General features: G+C 47.6%; 1 protein-coding gene across 4 annotated transcripts in view; it reads left to right on the top strand.

Annotated features, from left to right (window-relative positions):
• banp (BTG3 associated nuclear protein) overlaps positions 1–21,102 on the top strand; it is a 314,498-nt gene that overhangs the window by 49,514 nt on the left and 243,882 nt on the right. For all 4 annotated transcript variants that reach the window (XM_072518077.1, XM_072518074.1, XM_072518076.1 and 1 more), the window contains one exon: positions 5,818–5,941. In XM_072518077.1, coding sequence (XP_072374178.1) covers positions 5,872–5,941 — 70 coding nt within the window. In that variant the 5' untranslated portion in view covers positions 5,818–5,871. Of the gene's footprint in view, positions 1–5,817; positions 5,942–21,102 lie in introns of those variants that run through there.

The following is a 21,102-nucleotide window of genomic DNA, read 5'->3' as shown; positions in this document are numbered from 1 at the left end:
AAATCTCAGCCAGTCTTGCCAACCAATCAATAGTCCTTTCTCCTATAAATTGTTGGGATCATTCTTGCATATGTCCTGATGAGTGACTGCAAGACAAAAACTTTGGCAATATATACGTCTTCAGCAGTATTCAAGTTCGCTGCTGCTAAGTGACTATTTAAACAATTTACAATAATGTTACATATTTTATTTAATGAACGTTGAATCCGCGGAAAGCAGGACACATAGACAATAGGTAGAAATTAACAAACAAGGTTTATTATGATACAAATCCAAACTCTTCCACACCCCTAAGGGTCTTCTTCCCCGACCTGTACCAGGCCAGGGTTTTTATGTGAGTTGGGGCTCTCCCTCTAAAGGGGAAGCCCACCTCCTTAAAGGGTCAGTTTGTATTCCAGGGAGGTCATGGGAAACAATATGGTCCTGATCCAGGGACCTCCATTGGGGTTATAACAATGAATAAACAAAGATTTTTCACAGAGACATATTTTAAAAATCGACGTCAAGATAAAGAAGCAAATATAAGGCAAGACCAAGAGCTAGGTTACCATGAAAGAGAGGAAGGTAATGAATCTTTAGTTTTATGACCACAGCAGATGTTAATTGATGAGCAAATCAAATCCCAGAAGGAAACTCGTTTGGGATTTTAAAATTAAAAGGTTTATCAACAAAAAGAACTTAAGCAAATAAGATTGCAGTTACACAGTTAAAATTTGTCTACAAAAGTTCCCCCAAAGACACCCTACTTTAATAAGGAATACCATACAACCTCTAAAGCTGTCTTCCACTCTGCTGTGGAAATCCAAGACATCAGAAAAATACTTTTTTGCAGCCCTAAGACTTTACTGAATGGCTGATTCAAACTGCACCCCTTCTCTGAGAGCTGTTTCCCTCACAAAGCCAATATCCAAGATTTCAACATCTCTCCTTAAATATCCTATTTAAACCTTTCATTTAGATGATTTCATTGTCCTCAGCACATCTTTGAATTTAACTTTGACCAAAATATAAAAATCATTCAAGTTTTCCTGTGGTCTCCTCTTTCAGGTCAAATAAAATTTAGTAACTTTCCCATGTTTACTTATGAAATCTTTACAAGTTGTAAAGTTTTACTTCCCTTTGAAATGAACAGCTGAAAACAACAGATCATTAGATTTCATTGGGGAATGAGCCCGGCCAGGTGGTAGATGTTTCAGTAGGGGAGCATTTCGGTAACAGTGACCACAATTCAGTAAGTTTTAAAGTACTGGTGGACAAGGATAAGAGTGGTCCTAGGATGAATGTGCTAAATTGGGGGAAGGCTAATTATAACAATATTAGGCGGGAACTGAAGAACATAGATTGGGGACGGATGTTTGAGGGTAAATCAACATCTGACATGTGGGAGGCTTTCAAGTGTCAGTTGAAAGGAATTCAGGACCAGCATGTTCCTGTGAGGAAGAAGGATAAATACGGCAATTTTCGGGAACCTTGGATAACGAGAGATATTGTAGGCCTCGTCAAAAAGAAAAAGGAGGCATTTGTCACGGCTAAAAGGCTGGGAACAGACGAAGCCTGCGTGGAATATAAGGAAAGTAGGAAGGAACTTAAGCAAGGAGTCAGGAGGGCTAGAATGGGTCACGAAAAGTCATTGGCAAATAGGGTTAAGGAAAATCCCAAGGCTTTTTACACGTACATAAAAAGCAGGAGGGTAGCCAGGGAAAGGATTGGCCCACTGAAGGATAGGCAAGGGAATCTATGTGTGGAGCTAGAGGAAATGGGCGAGGTACTAAATGAATACTTTGCATCAGTATTCACCAAAGAGAAGAAATTGGTAGATGTTGAGTCTGGAGAAGGGTGTGTAGATAGCCTGGGTCACATTGAGATCCAAAAAGACGAGGTGTTGGGTGTCTTAAAAAATATTAAGGTAGATAAGTCCCCAGGGCCTGATGGGATCTACCCCAGAATACTGAAGGAGGCTGGAGAGGAAATTGCTGAGGCCTTGACAGAAATCTTTGGATCCTCACTGTCTTCAGGGGATGTCCCGGAGGACTGGAGAATAGCCAATGTTGTTCCTCTGTTTAAGAAGGGTAGCAAGGATAATCCAGGGAACTACAGGCCGGTGAGCCTTACTTCAGTGGTAGGGAAATTACTGGAGAGAATTCTTGGAGACAGGATCTACTCCCATTTGGAAGCAAATGGACGTATTAGTGAGAGGCAGCATGGTTTTGTGAAGGGGAGGTCGTGTCTCACTAACTTGATAGAGTTTTTCGAGGAGGTCACTAAGATGATTGATGCAGGTAGGGCAGTGGATGTTGTCTATATGGACTTCAGTAAGGCCTTTGACAAGGTCCCTCATGGTAGACTAGTACAAAAGGTGAAGTCACACGGGATCAGGGGTGTGCTGGCAAGGTGGATACAGAATTGGCTAGGTCATAGAAGGCAGAGAGTAGCAATGGAAGGATGCTTTTCTAATTGGAGGGCTGTGACCAGTGGTGTTCCACAGGGATCAGTGCTGGGACCTTTGCTCTTTGTAGTATATATAAATGATTTGGAGGAAAATGTAACTGGTCTGATTAGTAAGTTTGCAGACGACACAAAGGTTGATGGAATTGCGGATAGCGATGAGGACTGTCAGAGGATACAGCAGGATTTAGATTGTTTGGAGACTTGGGCGGAGAAATGGCAGATGGAGTTTAATCCGGACAAATGTGAGGTAATGCATTTTGGAAGGTCTAATGCAGGTAGGGAATATACATTGAATGGTAGAACCCTCAAGAGTATTGAAAGTCAAAGAGATCTAGGAGTACAGGTCCACAGGTCACTGAAAGGGGCAACACAGGTGGAGAAGGTAGTCAAGAAGGCATAAGGCATGCTTGCCTTCATTGGCCGGGGCATTGAGTATAAGAATTGGCAAGTCATGTTGCAGCTGTATAGAACCTTAGTTAGGCCACACTTGGAGTATAGTGTTCAATTCTGGTCGCCACACTACCAGAAGGATGTGGAGGCTTTAGAGAGGGTGCAGAAGAGATTTACCAGAATGTTGCCTGGTATGGAGGGCATTAGCTATGAGGAGCGGTTGAATAAACTCGGTTTGTTCTCACTGGAACGAAGGAGGTTGAGGGGAGACCTGATAGAGGTCTACAAAATTATGAGGGGCATAGACAGAGTGGATAGTCAGAGGCTTTTCCCCGGGGTAGAGGGGTCAATTACTAGGGGGCATAGGTTTAAGGTGAGAGGGGCAAGGTTTAGAGTAGATGTACGAGGCAAGTTTTTTACGCAGAGGGTAGTGGGTGCCTGGAACTCGCTACCGGAGGAGGTGGTGGAAGCAGGGACGATAGTGACATTTAAGGGGCATCTTGACAAATACATGAATAGGATGGGAATAGAGGGATACGGACCCAGGAAGTGTAGAAGATTGTAGTTTAGTCGGGCAGCATGGTCGGCACGGGCTTGGAGGGCCGAAGGGCCTGTTCCTGTGCTGTACATTTCTTTGTTCTTTGTTTCTCCTAATGCAAATTTCTAAACTGAGCTTGTTTATTTATAAATCACTTGGCTAGGAATGTTTCATCACAAATGTATGCATCTAGCGCTTCCAGACAAAAGATCGGCATTAATCTTTTCCCAGCTTAATTAAATCATTTATGTCTATATATACATATCACCCCCCCCCCCCCCCTTCTTTATAGAATGACACTATATTCCCCCAAAATTCCAGCATGTAAGACCTTGATGGTCAGAGACAACATATAGTGACTTAAGGGGAGTAAGGTTTCAGAGTTTGATTGTTTTTTTATGAAGGTCTTAGAGGAGGGTCGAGATAGACCAGGTTTAGCGTTTAAAATTTGAGACACGAGGGGACCAATTGCCAAATGCAGATAAATCCGAGACAGAGCTGCATGAGTGAGATTTGGTTCACGATATACATGCAGCAGTGTTTTGAACAGGAGCAGAGTAATAGCTGATTGTTTCAACAGGTGGACTAAAATAAAGGTGCATTCAATGTTACGCAGATGTAAATAAACAATCTTGATATTGGAGAGTAAATAGGATGCTGAGGTTGCAAATCTGATTTAGTCTGAGGTAATGACTGCCGAGGCGGCTGGAATTGATAGCAAGGAATGGAGTTGGTGGAGGGGCCAAAAATGATTGCTTTGATTTCCCCATTGTTCAACTGGAGGGAATTGTGTCAGATTCAAGAGTGCATGTTGGGTAAGCAGTCTTGACAACCAAATAACTGGAAAGACTGAGAGAGACAATGCAGTGATAGAGCTGCTGTTTGCACCATACAAATGGAACCTGATCCTCTGTCTCTGGATCATACTATGATGCCACCAAGGGGACAAAGTGTAGATGATGGAGAGAATGGAACCGAAGGTTGATCACTGGCGGTCTCCGGAGGTAATGGATAGGGAAGAGAAGTTATTGCTGAAAATGTTCTGCATTAAGCTTTGTAAATGCATTAACGTAATAACATTATTGTTAAATTTAACAGATTTTAGATTTAATGTAACTTATGACAATACAATTCAAATACATGAATGTGATGGGTATCGAGGGATACGGACCCCGGAAGTGTAGAAGATTTTAGTTTAGACGGGCAACATGGTCGGCGCAGGCTTGGAGGGCCGAAGGGCCTGTTCCTGTGCTGTACTTTTCTTTGTTCTTTGTTTTATTCTTTGTACAAAATGAACACCTGAACAGTTGTACACAATATTCAACTCCATAGGTTAGCACTAATTTTGCAAGATTACCACATGGGGTCTACACTTGCTTGTGGTAAGAACACACCCGCAATAGTAAGGCAAGACCTCTCATAGCTAAATTGTGAATCAATTTCTCAGTTTCATTTGAAAAGTGAGTCAAGTCAAAGGTGCGATTAGCTGCCATTTACAAAATCTGGCCAGTCAACAACTTAGCAAGACTGAGATTTCCACCTTGACTTTGTACAAATGAATCTAACCCAGCCAACAAAAATACCAACAGTTCTTACTATGGTAGGAAAGGATTATGTCCTTTTATCAATGAAAGAAGTTGAACAAGTCAATGCAGATTTTGGGAAAAGTGTTGCTTTTTGACAAGAAAGGTATGGCACACAGGGCAAGACCCAGTCCTCATTCTCGTCTCAACATTAATGGACCATGCAGAGTTTCATCCTGTCATAATATTCGGGCACTTTAGGAAACCGAGAAATTGTAGCGTTGCAAAATTCAAACTTCTGTAAAGTTTCAGAACTGGGGAAAGAGATCATATTAGCAAGATGTTCAGGGGATAATATTTGCAAGATGCTTTCAGCCCAAAAAAGTGCTGTTTACCAACAGAAACAACAGGTACTTTAGGAAGCAATTCAAAGAAGGCCTGTTCAGCAGTCTTATGCCGTATTTATATGGGTGAGACAAATGCTGTTAACATAGTCATATGCAGAGACGTGAAATTCAATATTTAACTTAATTGGTTAAATTATTATATTTAAGTAATGCCTGAGCAAATCCTTAAAGGAATTACCCGCTCACTCTCATATTTGCATATTACAAAATTAGTTATGCAGCAAATTGTATCTATAAATTCATGGTGTTTAGCATGAAGTTTTTTTTTTTGCTCTTTTGGGGGTATGGCCAAAGGGGATGTTTATAAGAAGCTTTAATGCTGATCTTTAACATTGCTGCTGGAGTTGGTCCATCAGCCAGTCGGACCAGCAAATGATGCAGTACATTGCTTATGGTGGAAGACTTGTATTAATAGCTTTATAACTGGAATGCAATGATTGGCCACATAGGAAAAAAGGTTGGACAATGTTCTTGTTGATTTGACAATTATCATTGTTTTGATCTGTTACAGATTACAGACTGTAGTGGGTCTCTGGAGCGGAGGTTGATGTTGCGTTGCAACTAGATGATGTCCGAACACGATTTGTCAGATGTGGTTCAGATTGCAGTTGATGACCTAACACAAGATCAAGCAGGTAAGCCAGATGATAATGTATATCTTAACCAAACATGCAAAAAATTATTCCTTGAATGGTGTACAATGCTAGCATCCCAGCCTGTGATCATTGGGGACACCGTCCAAGTCTGGGTTACACATTTTAATGTCCTGCCAGTGAGTTGTTATTGGGCGAGCCTCTGCCTTGTTTCAAAAACCATGCTTCACTCCACGAACCGCACGGGAAGATCAATCGACGATCCCCCACCGTCTTCATGGGAGTCATAACATCTCTCCCCCCATAAGTCCGTTTCATCTGTGGTGTCCCCACGGTGACGAGGTCTATTCCGCCTCGTTACGCTTGGCCTTGAGTCCGTGGCAGGTGGTGTCAGATCGGGAGGTAGAAAACAGACAGGTGACCTTCACACCCTCCGAGAGGGTCACCAACGCAAGTTCTTCATCAGTACTGTCCACCGAGGGCAAACGTGATTCCTCTGTCCCCGTGATGACCTGAGTCTTCACTATGAGGGAAGACAGGCACAGGGTCCCCCAAGAGATGGAGCCCTTTGGCAGAGACGGCCATGACAGTGGTCAGAGATATGGGGTGGGATTGTCCGTCGGCCGCGCCAAAATTGGGAAACTCAATTGGGCGGAGAATAGCCTCCAACGCCAAAACCGCGGTAGGCGCGGTTTGACGGCAAATCGCGATTCACCAGCACCACGAAAATAGCGTGAATGCGACGTGCGCCGAGTTGCGTTTAGATGCCTCTTGCGTATCATTAGTGGGCCTCCGTGATGCTCCGCCTCTGATGGGCCGAGTTCCCGATGGCGCAATTCACTTGTTTAAAAAATCGTGAACCTGGCATGGTGGCTTTAGAGAGAGAGGGAAAAGAGGTAGGACACGGAGAGGAGCCACTGCGGGCTGTAGGCCGGACACTGGCTGGGATGGGGAAGGGCAGGACGAGCGGCTGGGGTGATGCCCCCATGGGACTGGGGCGGTACCCAGGCACCGATCCCCCCCCTCCCCGACCAACTGGCCGTCACCCACCGGCGGACCACCCAGGGCCAGACCCACAGCAGCTCCCAGTGATGGCGGTGCCAGCCAACGGTACCCGTAGCATCAGGACTGAGCACCCCACGGTGCCAGCCACCGGGGTAGGAGTGAGGGGGTGGGACATGGTGGGTTGAGCTCGCACTGCCACAGTGTAGCCAATCAAACCTGGTTGGGCATGAGAGTATGCACCATGCTAACATGTTGGCCTTCCACCCCCTGCAGACAATGGCTTTTGGAGTTCGACCAGCATTGGTGGCTGCCCTGGTGGTCACCACAGCTCTGCGGAATGCCCTGCGGCCGTATAAGCGGGAGCTGCTCAAGAGGAGGGGGAAGCTGCAGCAGCGTGGCGGGCAGCAGCTGAGCGGACTGCAAAGGGGCAGGTGGCAGCTGCACAGGCTGGGGGCCAGCCGCCCAATAGACTGAGGAGGGGGAGGTGCCAAGGAGGCACTGCATGAGGCCTCGAGTGTACCGGCTATTCCTGACACTCGAGGACCCGCCGGACCGGGCATGCCGTCGAAGACTTCGGCTGAGCAGAGAGAGAGTGCGACACATCTGCCATATGATAGCACACCTGGCACCCCAGGGGTATGGGGGAAGGACACCCGTACCCGGTGACAGTCAAGGTCACCCTGAACTTCTATGCGACGGGGTCCTTCCAGGCGCCGAGTGGGGTCCTGTCCGGGATCTCTTAGACCTCGGTCCATAGATGCATCTGTGCCGTCATGGAGGCTCTATATAAGAACTAGAAGCAGGAGTAGGCCATCTGGCCCCTCGAGCCTGCTCCACCATTCAATGAGATCATGGCTGATCTTTTGTGGACTCAGCTCCACTTTCCGGCCCGAACACCATAACCCTTAATCCCTTTATTCTTCAAAAAACTATCTATCTTTATCTTAAAAACATTTAATGAAGGAGCCTCTACTGCTTCACTGGGCAAGGAATTCCATAGATTCACAACCCTTTGGGTGAAGAAGTTCCTCCTAAACTCAGTCCTAAATCTACTTCCCCTTATTTTGAGGCTGTGCCCCCTAGTTCTGCTTTCACCCGCCAGTGGAAACACCTGCCCACATCTATCCTATCTATTCCCTTCATAATTTTATATGTTTCTATAAGATCCCCCCTCATCCTTCTAAATTCCAACGAGTACAGTCCCAGTCTACTCAACCTCGCCTCGTAATCCAACCCCTTCAGCTCTGGGATTAACCTAGTGAATCTCCTCTGCACACCCTCCAGTGCCAGTACGTCCTTTCTCAAGTAAGGAGACCAAAACTGAACACAATACTCCAGGTGTGGCCTCACTAACACCTTATACAATTGCAGCATAACCTCCCTAGTCTTAAACTCCATCCCTCTAGCAATGAAGGACAAAACTCCATTTGCCTTCTTCATCACCTGTTGCACCTGTAAAACAACATTTTGCGACTCATGCACTAGCACACCCAGGTCTCTCTGCACAGCAGCATGTTTTAATATTTTATCATTTAAATAATCCCTTTTGCTGTTATTCCTACCAAAATGGATAACTTCACATTTGTCAACATTGTATTCCATCTGCCAGACCCTAGCCCATTCACTTAGCCTATCCAAATCCCTCTGCAGACTTCCAGTATCCTCTGCACTTTTTGCTTTACCACCTATCTTAGTGTCGTCTGCAAACTTGGACACATTGCCTTGGTCCCCAACTCCAAATCATGTATGTAAATTGTGAACAGTTGTGGGCCCAACACTGATCCCTGAGGGACACCACTAGTTACTGATTGCCAACCAGAGAAATACCCATTAATCCCCACTCTTTGCTTTCTATTAATTAACCAATCCTCTATCCATGCTACTACTTTCCCCTTAATGCCATGCATCTTTATCTTATGCAGCAACCTTTTGTGTGGCACCTTGTCAAAGGCTTTCTGGAAATCCAGATATACCACATCCATTGGCTCCCCGTTATCTACCGCACTGGTAATGTCCTCAAAAACATTCCACTAAATTAGTTAGGCACGACCTGCCCTTTATGAACCCATGCTGCGTCTGCCCAATAGGACAATTTCCACCCAGATGCCTCGCTATTTCTTCCTTGATGATAGATTCCAGCATCTTCCCTACTACCGAAGTTAAGCTCAATGGCCTATAATTACCCGCTTGCTGCCTACCTCCTTTTTTAAACAGTGGTGTCACGTTTGCTAATTTCCAATCCGCCGGGACCACCCCAGAGTCTAGAGAATTTTGGTAAATTATCACTAGTGCATTTGTAATTTCCCTAGCCATCTCTTTTAGCACTCTGGGATGCATTCCATCAGGGCCAGGAGACCTGTCTACCTTTAGCCCCATTAGCTTGCCCATCATTACCTCCTTGGTGATAACAATCCTCTCAAGGTCCTCACCTGTCATAGCCTCATTTCCATCAGTCACTGGCATGTTATTTGTGTCTTCCACTGTGAAGACCGACCCAAAAAACCTGTTCAGTTCCTCAGCCATTTCCTCATCTCCCATTATTAAATCTCCCTTCTCATCCTCTAAAGGACCAATATTTACCTTAGCCACTCTTTTTTGTTTTATATATTTTTATATATGCTTTTTCCTTCAATTTGATACTCTCCCTTATTTCCTTAGATGTCCACGGTCGATTTTCCCTCTTTCTACTGTCCTTCCTTTTTGTTGGTATAAACCTTTGCTGAGCACTGTGAAAAATCGCTTGAAAGGTTCTCCACTGTTCCTCAACTGTTTCACCATAAAGCCTTTGCTCCCAGTCTACCTTAGCTAGTTCTTCTCTCATCGCATTGTAATCTCCTTTGTTTAAGCACAAAACACTAGTGCTTGATTTTACCTTCTCACCCTCCATCTGTATGCACAGGGGGATCAATACATCCATTTCGAAGTGGACCGAGTCCACCAGGATGCCTGGGAAGCGGGTTCGCCGCCATCGCCAGGTTGCCCTGAGTCCAGGAGGCGATAGACATGATACATATACCCGTACAGGCACCTGCGGATAACAGGCCGCTCTACACTAATCGAAAGGGGTGCCACTCAATGAATGTCCAGCTGGTCTGTGACCATCAGCTGTGGATCGTACACCTCTGCGCCGATACCCAGGCAGTGTGCACAATTCCTTCATCCTGGCACACTCATCCTGACATGTTCGAGTGACATCCCCTCTGGCTGAGGGGTTGGCTCCTGGGTGACAGGTTATCCGCTGCGGCCATGGCTGATGTCACCTATCCAAAGGCCACAGACCGACGCTGAGACCCACTACAATGACGGCCATTCAGCGACCAGGGGTGTGATTGAACGGTGCTTCGGTGTCCTGAAGATGCGGTTCAGGTGCCTGGGCCGTTCTGGAGGTGCCCCCCAGTACGAGGCTGGGTGGGTTGCCCGCATCGTGGCAGCCTGCTGCATCCTCCACAACATCGTGCAGCAGAGAGACGATGTGCTGGATGAGGAGGAAGGGCAGGCCTCGTCCGACGAGAAGGTTAGCACTGTTGTTTCACAGCTCCAAGGTCCCAGGTTCTATTCCCGGCTTGGGTCACTGCCTGTGCAGAGTCTGCATGTTCTCTGCGTGCTCCGATTTTCTCCTACAGTCCAAAGATGTTCAGGTTAGGTGGATTTGCCATGGTAAATTGCCTTTAGTGTCCAAAAAGGTTAGGTGGGGTTAGTCGGTTGCGGGGATTGGGTGGAGTGTGGACTTAAATAGGGTGCTCTTTCTAAGAGACGATGCAGACTCGATGGGCCGAATGGCTTCCTTCTGCACTGTATATTCTATGATGCGGGGGAGGATGAGCAGGACATGGGGCACAACCCATCTCCAACCCACATTCACATATATGGAGTGGGGTCGGAGATTACAATCGTAGAATATTCCGCTCTTACTAACCCTGGTAGCACCGGTTTCCCCACAGAAGCCGATCTGTGTATATTTATATATACCTGGGAGAAGAAGGAGAACTCCTTCTCCCCTGGTGGATGAACCACCAGGGATCCACTGCCCCCATCTGCTCCATGAATAAGCCACGTTCTTTCGCCATGTTGGAAGTCACCCTTGTTTTGGGGTTCGACCTGTCTGTTTGTGCTTCCTGTACACCATTGAAGTCTCCCCCCACCTCCCCAATCCCCCATGATTAGTCGGTGCGTGTCCGAGTGGCCTGTTGTAGCCAGCCTAATGCCCATACTATCATTGCTTCTATGTCTCCCCTACGGGGAGACTTTCTCTCTTCTCCCCCCCGTCCAAATATTCCCTACCCCTGTTTCTTCCTCTTGTTGTTCCGCTGTTGCTAATGCGGTCCCTCTCTCGTTCATGCTTTCTGGTGCTAGATTTTCCACTAGTGTGATGGCCACCGTCTCGGGGTTGGTTATGTATTCACCCATCACCTGCTGTCTACTCTCTCTACCTGCCGTTCTCCTCTCCCTTTCCTGTGCTCCGCTACCATTGCTTCCTCCATTGCAACTCCCCATCCTCAGAATGAGGCAATGCAGACCCATGCAAAGTGCCCTTCGAGAAGGTTAATTAGATTAATAAATAAATAAAGTCTCTTCAGGTGCTCTTTTCATTACTGTCCCTGCTGCCCGTTCTCCATGACCAATTTGTCCATGTCTGCAGGGGCCATGAAGAAGTGCTCCCTGACTTGGAATGTGACCCAGAGTCTGGCTGGGTACAGCATTTCAAACTTTGCGCCACTCTTGGACAGGGCTGCTGTAACCCTGTTCAACTCTGCCTGGCGTTTGGTCAGGTCAGCCCCAATGTCCTGGTAGATCCTGATCCGGTGACCTTCCCAGTTACAGTTTTTCGTCTGTCTTGCCCAGTGCAGGATTCTTTCCCTGTCTTGATACAGGTGCATTTTAGCAATTATCGCTCTCGGTTGTTCTCTGGCCTTGGGTTTTGGATGGAGCGACCAGTGGGCTCTGTCTGTTTCTGGTGGGTTGCGGAAGCTTCCCTTCCAACTAGATTGCCCAGCATTTAGACCACATCTGTGGGGTCCCTGCCTCCGATCCCCTCCAGCAGGCCCATTCACTGCAAGGTTTGGCGCCTTAATTGGTTTTCCTAATCCTCTATCTTTCCCCTCAGACTGCCCTGCTTTCCGACCAACCTTGTTCTCTCTTTCTCCAGGGCAGTGATCCGGTCGCTCTGGTCTGTTGAGGCCATTTCTAGCTCTTAAGGCTTCAGGTCGCCTCTCCACCTTGCCCAGGATCACCTGCATGGTTGCCAGAGATTCTGCAACCGCCACTCTGACTGCTGCCTGAATGTCATTTTGTGTCTCATCTCTATGTTCTCTCGGTTCCCTTGAGAAAAACATCCTTAACCACCCTCTGGTGAAGGGCAGGCTCCTTGTGCGGTGGGTTGGACCTTCTCACTCTGGTTGGCCCGAGTTTTGTCTTCTCGTACGTCTGCTGGCTCAGCATTTGCTTCTCCTGGCTTTTCCCATTTTTCGTCTCTTTTTGGCCTCTCAAGTTGCTGTTGGCTCGGTAACTCGGCGTTGGTGTTGGTTGAGGTGTGGGAATACTGTTTTCCCTGTATTAGCGAACCATTTTGGCTAAAAGAGCCTATTTTGGGGTTCGTGGGAGGAGAGCCACCTGACGTGCGACTACTCAGCACATCCCCATCACCGGAAGCCTGAAACCTATTTTTACTCCTCGTCGACAATGCAATAATTCTAGACAGGCCAGGTTAACACACAACTCAGGTTTATTCCTTGAACAAAAAGAAGCTGCAGCACAATGCTAAGATCCCAGCCTGTGACCATCGGGAATCGTCCAGGTCTGGGTTACACATATTAAAGTTCCGCATGTGAGTCCCTATTGGGCGAGCCTCCGCCTGCTCAAAACAGGACCTCGTACTCCATAAATCTCCGGGAAATCAATCCTGGTCTTTGTGGGTGTCATAGTACATAGAACATATTTTTAATCTCCTACCGTGATCTCTTTCACTATGACTTTGGCGGGTTCATCTTCCTTGCTAAAGACAGATGTAAATTACTCATTTATTATCTCAGCCACACTTCGTCTCCATGTGTAAGTCTTTTTGGTTCTTTATCAACTCCTCTCTTCTGTTTACAACACTTTTTTTTACTATTTATATACCTAACGAAGAATATTGTGTCCCTCTTTATGTTGACTGCCAGTATCTTCTCATACTCTCTCTTGCATATATTTTCACATCCCCTCTAAACTTTCTATATTCGGGCTGGTTCAACCTAACATCTGTCATATGCACCCTTTTTCGGATTAGTCTTTCTCTCTCTTTCATCATCCAGGGAGTTCTGGCTTAGTTTGTCCTGGCCTTCCCCCTTGTAAGAATGGACCTCGACTAGCCGATCATCTCTTTAAACAGTCAATTGTATTGACTGCTGATCTTCAATTTGTCCGAACCAGATCCATTCTGCAATTCCTTCTTCCTCATTGGACCCGAAACATACCGAAAAACCTGATTCAATAATTCACCCAGTTCATTTATTTACCCCACAAACAACCTTTTCTGTCACACAAAGATAAAAGCAAATTACTGTGTCACCCAGTATTTTCTGTTTTTATTCTCTCGCACAGAGTCATTTTGTCGTTTCACTTGAAATTGTGAAAAAGTCTAGGCGACAGGTGTTACTTGTACTAGAAAGGTGATGCCTGCCGCCACAAAAATTGATGCATCTGAGATCTTTGAAGTCCAGACATATTGTTGAAGCAAAGGGGTTAGCTTATTGTCTTCTGTACAGTTAAACTATTGGAAAAGTGAGGGTTGTGGAAAAAGGACAGTGGCTTGATGGAATTGAACCTTTAAAAGCTGTTTATGCCTTGGAAGGCTAAATTAAATATAAGAAATAGATTCTGCATCAACTGCTCAGTATTTTTTTTAATTCAAAAATAATTCTGCTGCAATGACAATACTAGAGGAATAAGGGGTTAGATTATTATAGAGTATACTAGGTGGGATGCACCTCCTGCTTCCCTGCTAAAATTGGATCAGAATATTAGTATTTGTGATGACATAGATTAAGATGTCGCAGTTTCATAAACCTGTGAGCTTCTGTTTAACTAAATGGTGGACAAACGTTTTGAAGAACGGACCTTTTTCCGGCTTGCCAGCAAGTATTAGTAGAGAAGATTGAAGAAGATTTTGAAGTATCTCCATCTGAAAATCGGACTGAACTAGTCTTTCTTTAAACTAGTGAATTTTTGTGGAATGTTTATTATGGATTTTTGTCACGGGTAGTAATTTCAAAGTTTGTTTTTAAGATATATATCATAGGATTAGACCAGTGAATTAAGACAATAAAAATTAATTTGGGTTTTATGTTTTAAATTATACTCATCGTAGGATCTCTTATTTTTCAAATAAGAGACGAGGGTCTGGTGGTGGTACGAGATTGAGTTTTATTGCAAAAATCAAGTTAGTACACTTCAAAACTGCAAAAATACAAAATAAAAGAAGCAAAAGCCCAGCAGGGCATAATGAAGAAAACAACTTGAAGATAACAAAGGCGAAGAGAGAGAGAAGACTCGGGCAACACTTGTGCCAGTAACCTTATACCTGTACTTGATACCGCCACCCCCTCTTTGCCCGCTATTGGCTTACAAATTTTACAAACTGGTCTCTACCATCACTCACATTGATATCTGATTTACTCACCTTGCAGTCCAGCTGAGGGGCTGGTGTAAGGTTTCACCTCCAAGCTGACCTTGGCTTTTAACATTTTTTTTAGAATACCCAATTATTTTTTTTCCCAATTAAGGGGCAATTTAGCCCGGCCAATCCACCTAACCTGCACATAGAATCATAGAATACAATCATAGAATTTACAGTGCTGAAGGAGGCCATTTGGCCCATTGAGTCTGCACCAGCCCTTGGAAAGAGCACCCTACACAAGCCCACACCTTCACCCTATCCCAGTAACCCCGCCTAACCTTTTTTGGACACTAAGGGCAATTTAGCATAGCCAATCCACCTAACCTGCAAATCTTTGGACTGTGGGAGGAAACCGGAGGAAACCCACGCAAACACTGGGGAACGTGCAGATTCCGCGCAGACAGTGACCCAAGCTGGGAATCGAACAGGGACCCTGGAGCTGTGAAGCAACTGTGTTAACCACTGTGCTACCGTTCTGCCCCTAATATTTGGGTTGTGGGGTGAAATCCACGCACACACGGAGAATGTGCAAACTCCACACTTTCAGTTGCAAAGTTTATTTTGACAACAGAATCTGGTGACCTAGCAAGAGGCTGAATCACAAAAAGAAAAGCCCACCACTTTCTTCTCAGGGTAACTAGAGTTGGACAACAAATTAGGCTTTTCCACTGTTGCCTTTAAAACAATTTTAAAATGAGCTGGAGTTCTTAGCTTTTTGCGCTAAAGTAATTCATCAATTTAATAAGGAGTTGGGAGAATTTGGGTGCGGTTGGTGAGCGGAGCGGTCACAGCAAAAAGGCTCCCGCAATTCCACAAAGTCGGGGCTTTTTCAGGGGGCCTCCACACGCACAGCAGCAGAGCGCAGGGCAGGCCGACCGAGCCCACCCCCCCCCAAAACGGGTGGACCCGGGGGGGAACCACCATGAGGCAGGAACAAAGAAGGATCCCCGGCCAGAAGCCACTCTCTCTCGACCTGGGTGAGTGAGGGAAAAGGAAGGAAAAAAGATCTTTTGCAAAAACAAAACTCTGAAAAGAAAACTTTTAAACTTTAAAAAATATATATTTTTGCACTTTTTTTATTCTCACCCAAAACAAAGTCTCCTGAGAAGAATTTTATAAACGAGGAAAAATAAAGTGGTAAAGGAGAGAAGAGAGGGGAGAAGAAAAAGGGAAGGGGGGTGGGGGAGAGAATAAATAAATAAATAAAGGGGGGGGAGGGAGAGAAAAGAAAATGCCAGAAGGGAGCCAAAGCAGAGGGAGAAGGGGCACCAAAGGCAGATGGGGCAATGGGCGAGCCAGTTCAGACGAGCCAATCAGCGAACAAAGCAGTAGAACGGAAGTATTGCCGCATCAAAAAGAGCTGGGCAGACAGGTGCAGTCTCCCCCGGGGCCAGGGGGGAGCTTGACCTGGATGGCAGCCTTTGCCGATGCGCTGAGGGAACATCAGAAGGTAAACAAGGCAGAGGCTAGGGCAGACATAGAGGCCGCAGTGCAGGCAGCAATGGCCAAGGCCCTCACGGAGGTGCAGCAGGCCCTGGGCAGAGCAGAGGAGAAATTGGACGCCCAAGGGAAGAAACTGGAAGCCCAAGAGGCGACCATTAATGAGCTGGAGAAAGCAGCGACTGACGTGAGCGACCGGATCACGGCCCTGGAGAGTGAGGGGAGCCTGAAGGGCAGAGTGGACGACCAGAAAAACTGCTCAAGGAGGCAAAATGTCAGGATAGTGGGCTTACCAGAGGGGATCGAGGGTAGAAACCCCACGGCATACGTGGCCGAGATGCTGGGCAACGTAGTGGGGAAGAAAACCTTTCCCAGCCCACCAGAAATGGACAGAGCACACCGGTCGCTGCGCCCAAAGCCCAAAGCAGGGGAACACCCGAGAGCAGTTATAGCAAAATTGCACCGGTACCAAGATGGGGAAACAATCCTACGCTGGGCCAGGAAAAACCTGCAAATGGGAAGGACATGCCATTAGAATTTACGAGGACATTGGGGCAGACCGAGCCAGGAGACGGGCCGAGTTTAATAGAGCGAAAGCAGCTCTTCACAAGAGGAATGTGCGTTTTGGTATGCTGTACCCAGCGAAACTCTGGGTCACATACCAAGAAAGAGAATACTTATTTAAAGCCCCTGCCGAAGCAATCAAGTTTGTCGAGGAACACGGGCTGGAAAACCACCAGCGAAGATAGAAATGAGGGGCCCCTGGCAAGGGGCAACCACCCGCCGACGGGGGGTGGGGGGGGGCAGGGGTGAGGCAACGCCAGGCCCCCCCGCCCCCGTCACGGAGAGCGCACCCTGAACAAAGAACAAACCACTGCCCGAGGGACCGCTTCAGGTGGGAGGCCACGCCCCAGCACGAGGGAACGAGAATAGCGGAGAAGGGAGAGCAAGCAAGCGTGTCCACCAGATAAGTATGGTTAATCCCACAGGAGCGAGGGGGCAAAAGCCCCCACCAGGATAGTCACCTGGAACGTAAGGGGACTCAACGGCCCAGTGAAGAGATCCAGAGTCCTCACCCACCTAAGAAATATGAGGGCCGACATAGTCTTCCTCCAAGAGACACACCTGAGAGCAGGACCGACTGCGGGTAGAAAGGGCTGGGTGGGACAAACCTACCATTTCTGCTATGGAACAAGGGCCAGGGGGGTGGCGATATTGATCGGCAAGAGGACGATATTTAGGACGACAAAGACGGTTAGGGACCCAGGGGGACGGTATGTCATGGTTAACGGGGCCCTGGATGGGGCACCAGTAGTGCTAGTTAACGTGTACGCACCCAACTGGGATGACACGAGCTTCATCAAGAAGACCATGGCAGAAATCCCTGACATTGCGACGCATCGACTAATCATGGGTGGGGGGGGGGGGGGACTTCAACGGTGTACAGGACCCAAAGACAGACAGATCAACACCAAAAGGGGGAAAACCTCAAGCATGGCAAGGGAACTCAGTCACTTTATGGAGCAGATGGGAGGGTGGAGCCCTGGAGGTTCGTCCACCCGGTGGAGAAGGAATTCTCCTCCTTCTCCCCAGTGCACAACGTATACACCAGAATTGACTTCTTTGTGGTGGGGAAAACTGCGCTTCCGGGGATAGACAAAGTGGAATACTCCGCAATTGTGATATCAGACCACGCTCCGCACTACATGGACATGAGGCTGGAGACGGACAGGGCCCAACGCCCCACATGGAGGTTGGACGTCGTCCTACTATCGGACAAGGCCTTCAACGAAAGGTTATCACGGACCATAGCAGAGTACACAGAGAACAACCAGAACGGGGAGGTCTCACCCTCCACGTTCTGGGAAGCACTAAAGGTCGTACTAAGAGTGAAAATCATCGCTTTCAAAGCGCGAAGAGATAGCGAGGAAAGGGTGGCTAGGCAGCAGTTGGTCGACTCCATACTGGAGGTAGACCGTAAATACTCCGAGGCCCCGACTGTAGATCTCCTGGCGGAGAGGAAAGAGCTACAAAGGAACTTTGACCTGCTCTGCACCAGGAAAGCAGTGCACCAACTCCTCCAGGCACGTGGGACCCTATACGAACACGGAGACAAAGCCAGCTGCCTGTTGGCACACCAGCTGAGAAAGCAGGCAGCCACCAGAGAAATTGCACAAATCAGGGATACCAGAGGCACGCTCGAAACAGAACCAGAAAAGATCAACAAAACCTTCAAGGTCTTCTACCAAGGGCTGTACACCTCCGAGCCCCCAATGGGGGGATGAAACGGTTCCTTGATGAACTGGACATTCCAGTCGTGGCGGAGGGCAGAAAATGGGGCTTGGAAGCACCACTAGCACTGGGAGAGATCATGGACAGCATTAGCTCCATGCAGGCGGGGAAGGCGCCGGGACCCGACGGGTTCCCGGCAGACTTCCACAAAACATTTGCGACAGCACTGGCCCCGCACCTGCGGGAGATGTTCACAGACTCGCTAGCTAGGGGCACACTGCTGCCCACGCTAGCACAGGCCTCAATCTCGCTGATACCCAAGAAAGACAAAGATCCAACGGAATGTGGGTCATGCAGACCCATATCACTGCTGAATGCAGACGCCAAAATCCTAGCCAAAAGGTGAGAAGACTGTGTACTTGAGGTGGTTGCAGAGGATCAGACGGGCTTTGTCAAAGGTAGACAGCTTACCTCGAACATCAGGCGCTGCTGAACGTGATAATGACCCCCTCCGGGGAGAGAACACCAGAGGTGATCGTCTCCCTAGATGCAGAAAAGGCCTTCGACAGAGTCGAATGGAAATACCTCATAGAGGTACTGGAGTGGTTCGGGCTTGGAACAGGGTTCACCTGGGTAAAGCTCCTATACAATGCTCCCATGGCGAGCGTACGGACCAACAATACCAACTCATGATACATCCAGCTGCACAGGGGCACCAGACAAGGATGCCCATTGTCCCCGTTACTGTTCGCTCTAGCGATTGAACCACTAGCAATCGCGCACAAAGCAGCAAAAAGCTGGAGGAGGATGCGAAGGGGCGGCAGAGAGCACAGAGTCTCACTCTATGCAGATGACCTGCTCCTCTACATTTCGGATCCACAGAATAGCATGGACGGAATCATCGCGCTCCTGAAAGAGTTTGGCGCCTTCTCGGGCTACACACTCAACCTGAGCAAAAGCGAGGTCTTCCCGGTACACCCACAAGTAGGGGCTGCCGCTTAAACAAGCCCGACACACATTCTGCTACCTGGGGATCCAAATAGACCATGCCTGGAAAGGGATCCACAAATGGAACCTCACCAGTCTGACGGAGGAAGTAAAAAAGGACCTGCAAAGATGGAACACACTCCCACCCTCCCTTGCGGGGAGATTTCAGACGATCAAAATGAACGTGCTGCCCAGGTACCTCTTCCTATTCAGATCCATCCCGATCTACATCCCCAAGGCCTTTTTCAAAGCACTAGACAAACTAATCATGGCGTTCGTATGGGGGGGAAGAATGCTAGGATCCCAAAGAAGGTCTTACAAAAAACAAACTCCGGGGGGGGGGTTTGCCCTCCCAAACCTACAACTTTACCACTGGGTGGCGACGGCCGAGCGAATAAGGGGATGGATCAAGGAGCCAGAAGCCGAATGGGTGCGCACAGAGGAGGAGGACCTCCCTCCGGGCCCTCGCCACGGTGGCGCTCCCATCCTCACCCAAAACACACTCCAGCAGCCCAGTGGTAATAGCCACCCTCCAGTCCTGGAACCAACTACAGCAACAATTTGGCCTGACCAGAATGTCGGATAAAGCTCCCATCTGCAACAACCATAGGTTCACGCCAGCGCTGATTGACGCCACCTTCAAAAGGTGGGGACAGGACAGAGGGGCACTGACAATCAGGGACCTATACACGGATGTCAGGATAGCAACACTGGGCGAACTGACAGAGAAATTCCAGCTAGCCAGGGGGAACGAGCTAAGGTACCTGCAACTAAAAAAAACTTCCTACGAAAGGAGACAGGGACATACCCACAACCACCACGACAGACACTACTGGAAGAGTTACTGGACGCAAACATACTAGATAAAGGAAACTGTAGTGACATGTATGACCGACTGGTAGAAGGGGCCGACACCGTACTGGACGCAACAAGAATGAAGTGGGAGGAGGACCTGGGGATCGAAATAGGGTGGGGACTCTGGAGCGAAGCACTGCATAGGGTCAACTCCACCTCCACGTGCGCAAGGCTCAGCCTGACACAACTAAAAGTGGTACATAGAGCCCACTTAACAAGACCCCGTATGAGTAGGTTCTTCCCGGAGGTGGAGGACAGATGTGAGCGGTGCCAAGGAGGCCCGGCCAACCACGCCCACATGTTCTGGTCCTGCCCCAGACTTGTGGAGTACTGGACAGCCTTCTTCGAGGCAATGTCCAAGGTGGTGGGGGTGAGGGTGGAGCCATGCCCGAAAGTGGCGCTCTTCGGGGTTTCAGACCAGCCTGATCTATTCCTGGGGAGGAGGGTGGATGCCCTTTTCTTTGCCTCCCTGATCGCCCACCGTAGAATCCTGTTCGGCTGACGATCAGCAGCACCACCCAAAGCTGCGCAATGGTGCAACCTTATAAAAGGACCACCCAAAGCTGCAGACTGGCTGTCCGACCTCTCAGAATCTCTCCCAATGGGGAAAATCAAATTCGCCATCCGAGGGTCAGACGACGGCTTTCACAGAACATGGGAGCCATTCACCCAATTGTTCCGAGACCTGTTTGTGGCCAACAAACAAGCAGATGAATAGCCAGGAAAAAGGGGAAAGTAGCCAAAGCATGAGAAATGTCATTTGGAGACGAGCATCTTGAACTGTCTGTTAAAAAGAACTAAACTGCTATTGTTTTCCAATTGTTCCATAAAACATTTTCCTCTACTACATATCCAGAGAAAAATATGACCCAATTTTTGTAATAAAACATGAAATCTTACCTACAGAAAATATAACCTGAATGCTAATTCTGAAGTCTATTTCTATAAGTAAAATATTGAAATTACATTAAATGTTAAATCACACAGCAACAAGAGAATTAAAAATATTTGTGCTGTGATGAAATATTCT

The sequence above is a fragment of the Scyliorhinus torazame genome, chromosome 10 (assembly GCF_047496885.1).
Source record: "Scyliorhinus torazame isolate Kashiwa2021f chromosome 10, sScyTor2.1, whole genome shotgun sequence".
NCBI classification, from domain to species: domain Eukaryota; kingdom Metazoa; phylum Chordata; class Chondrichthyes; order Carcharhiniformes; family Scyliorhinidae; genus Scyliorhinus; species Scyliorhinus torazame.
Note: the sequence above shows the minus strand (reverse complement) of the source record. Positions and strands in the feature narration are given on the sequence as shown.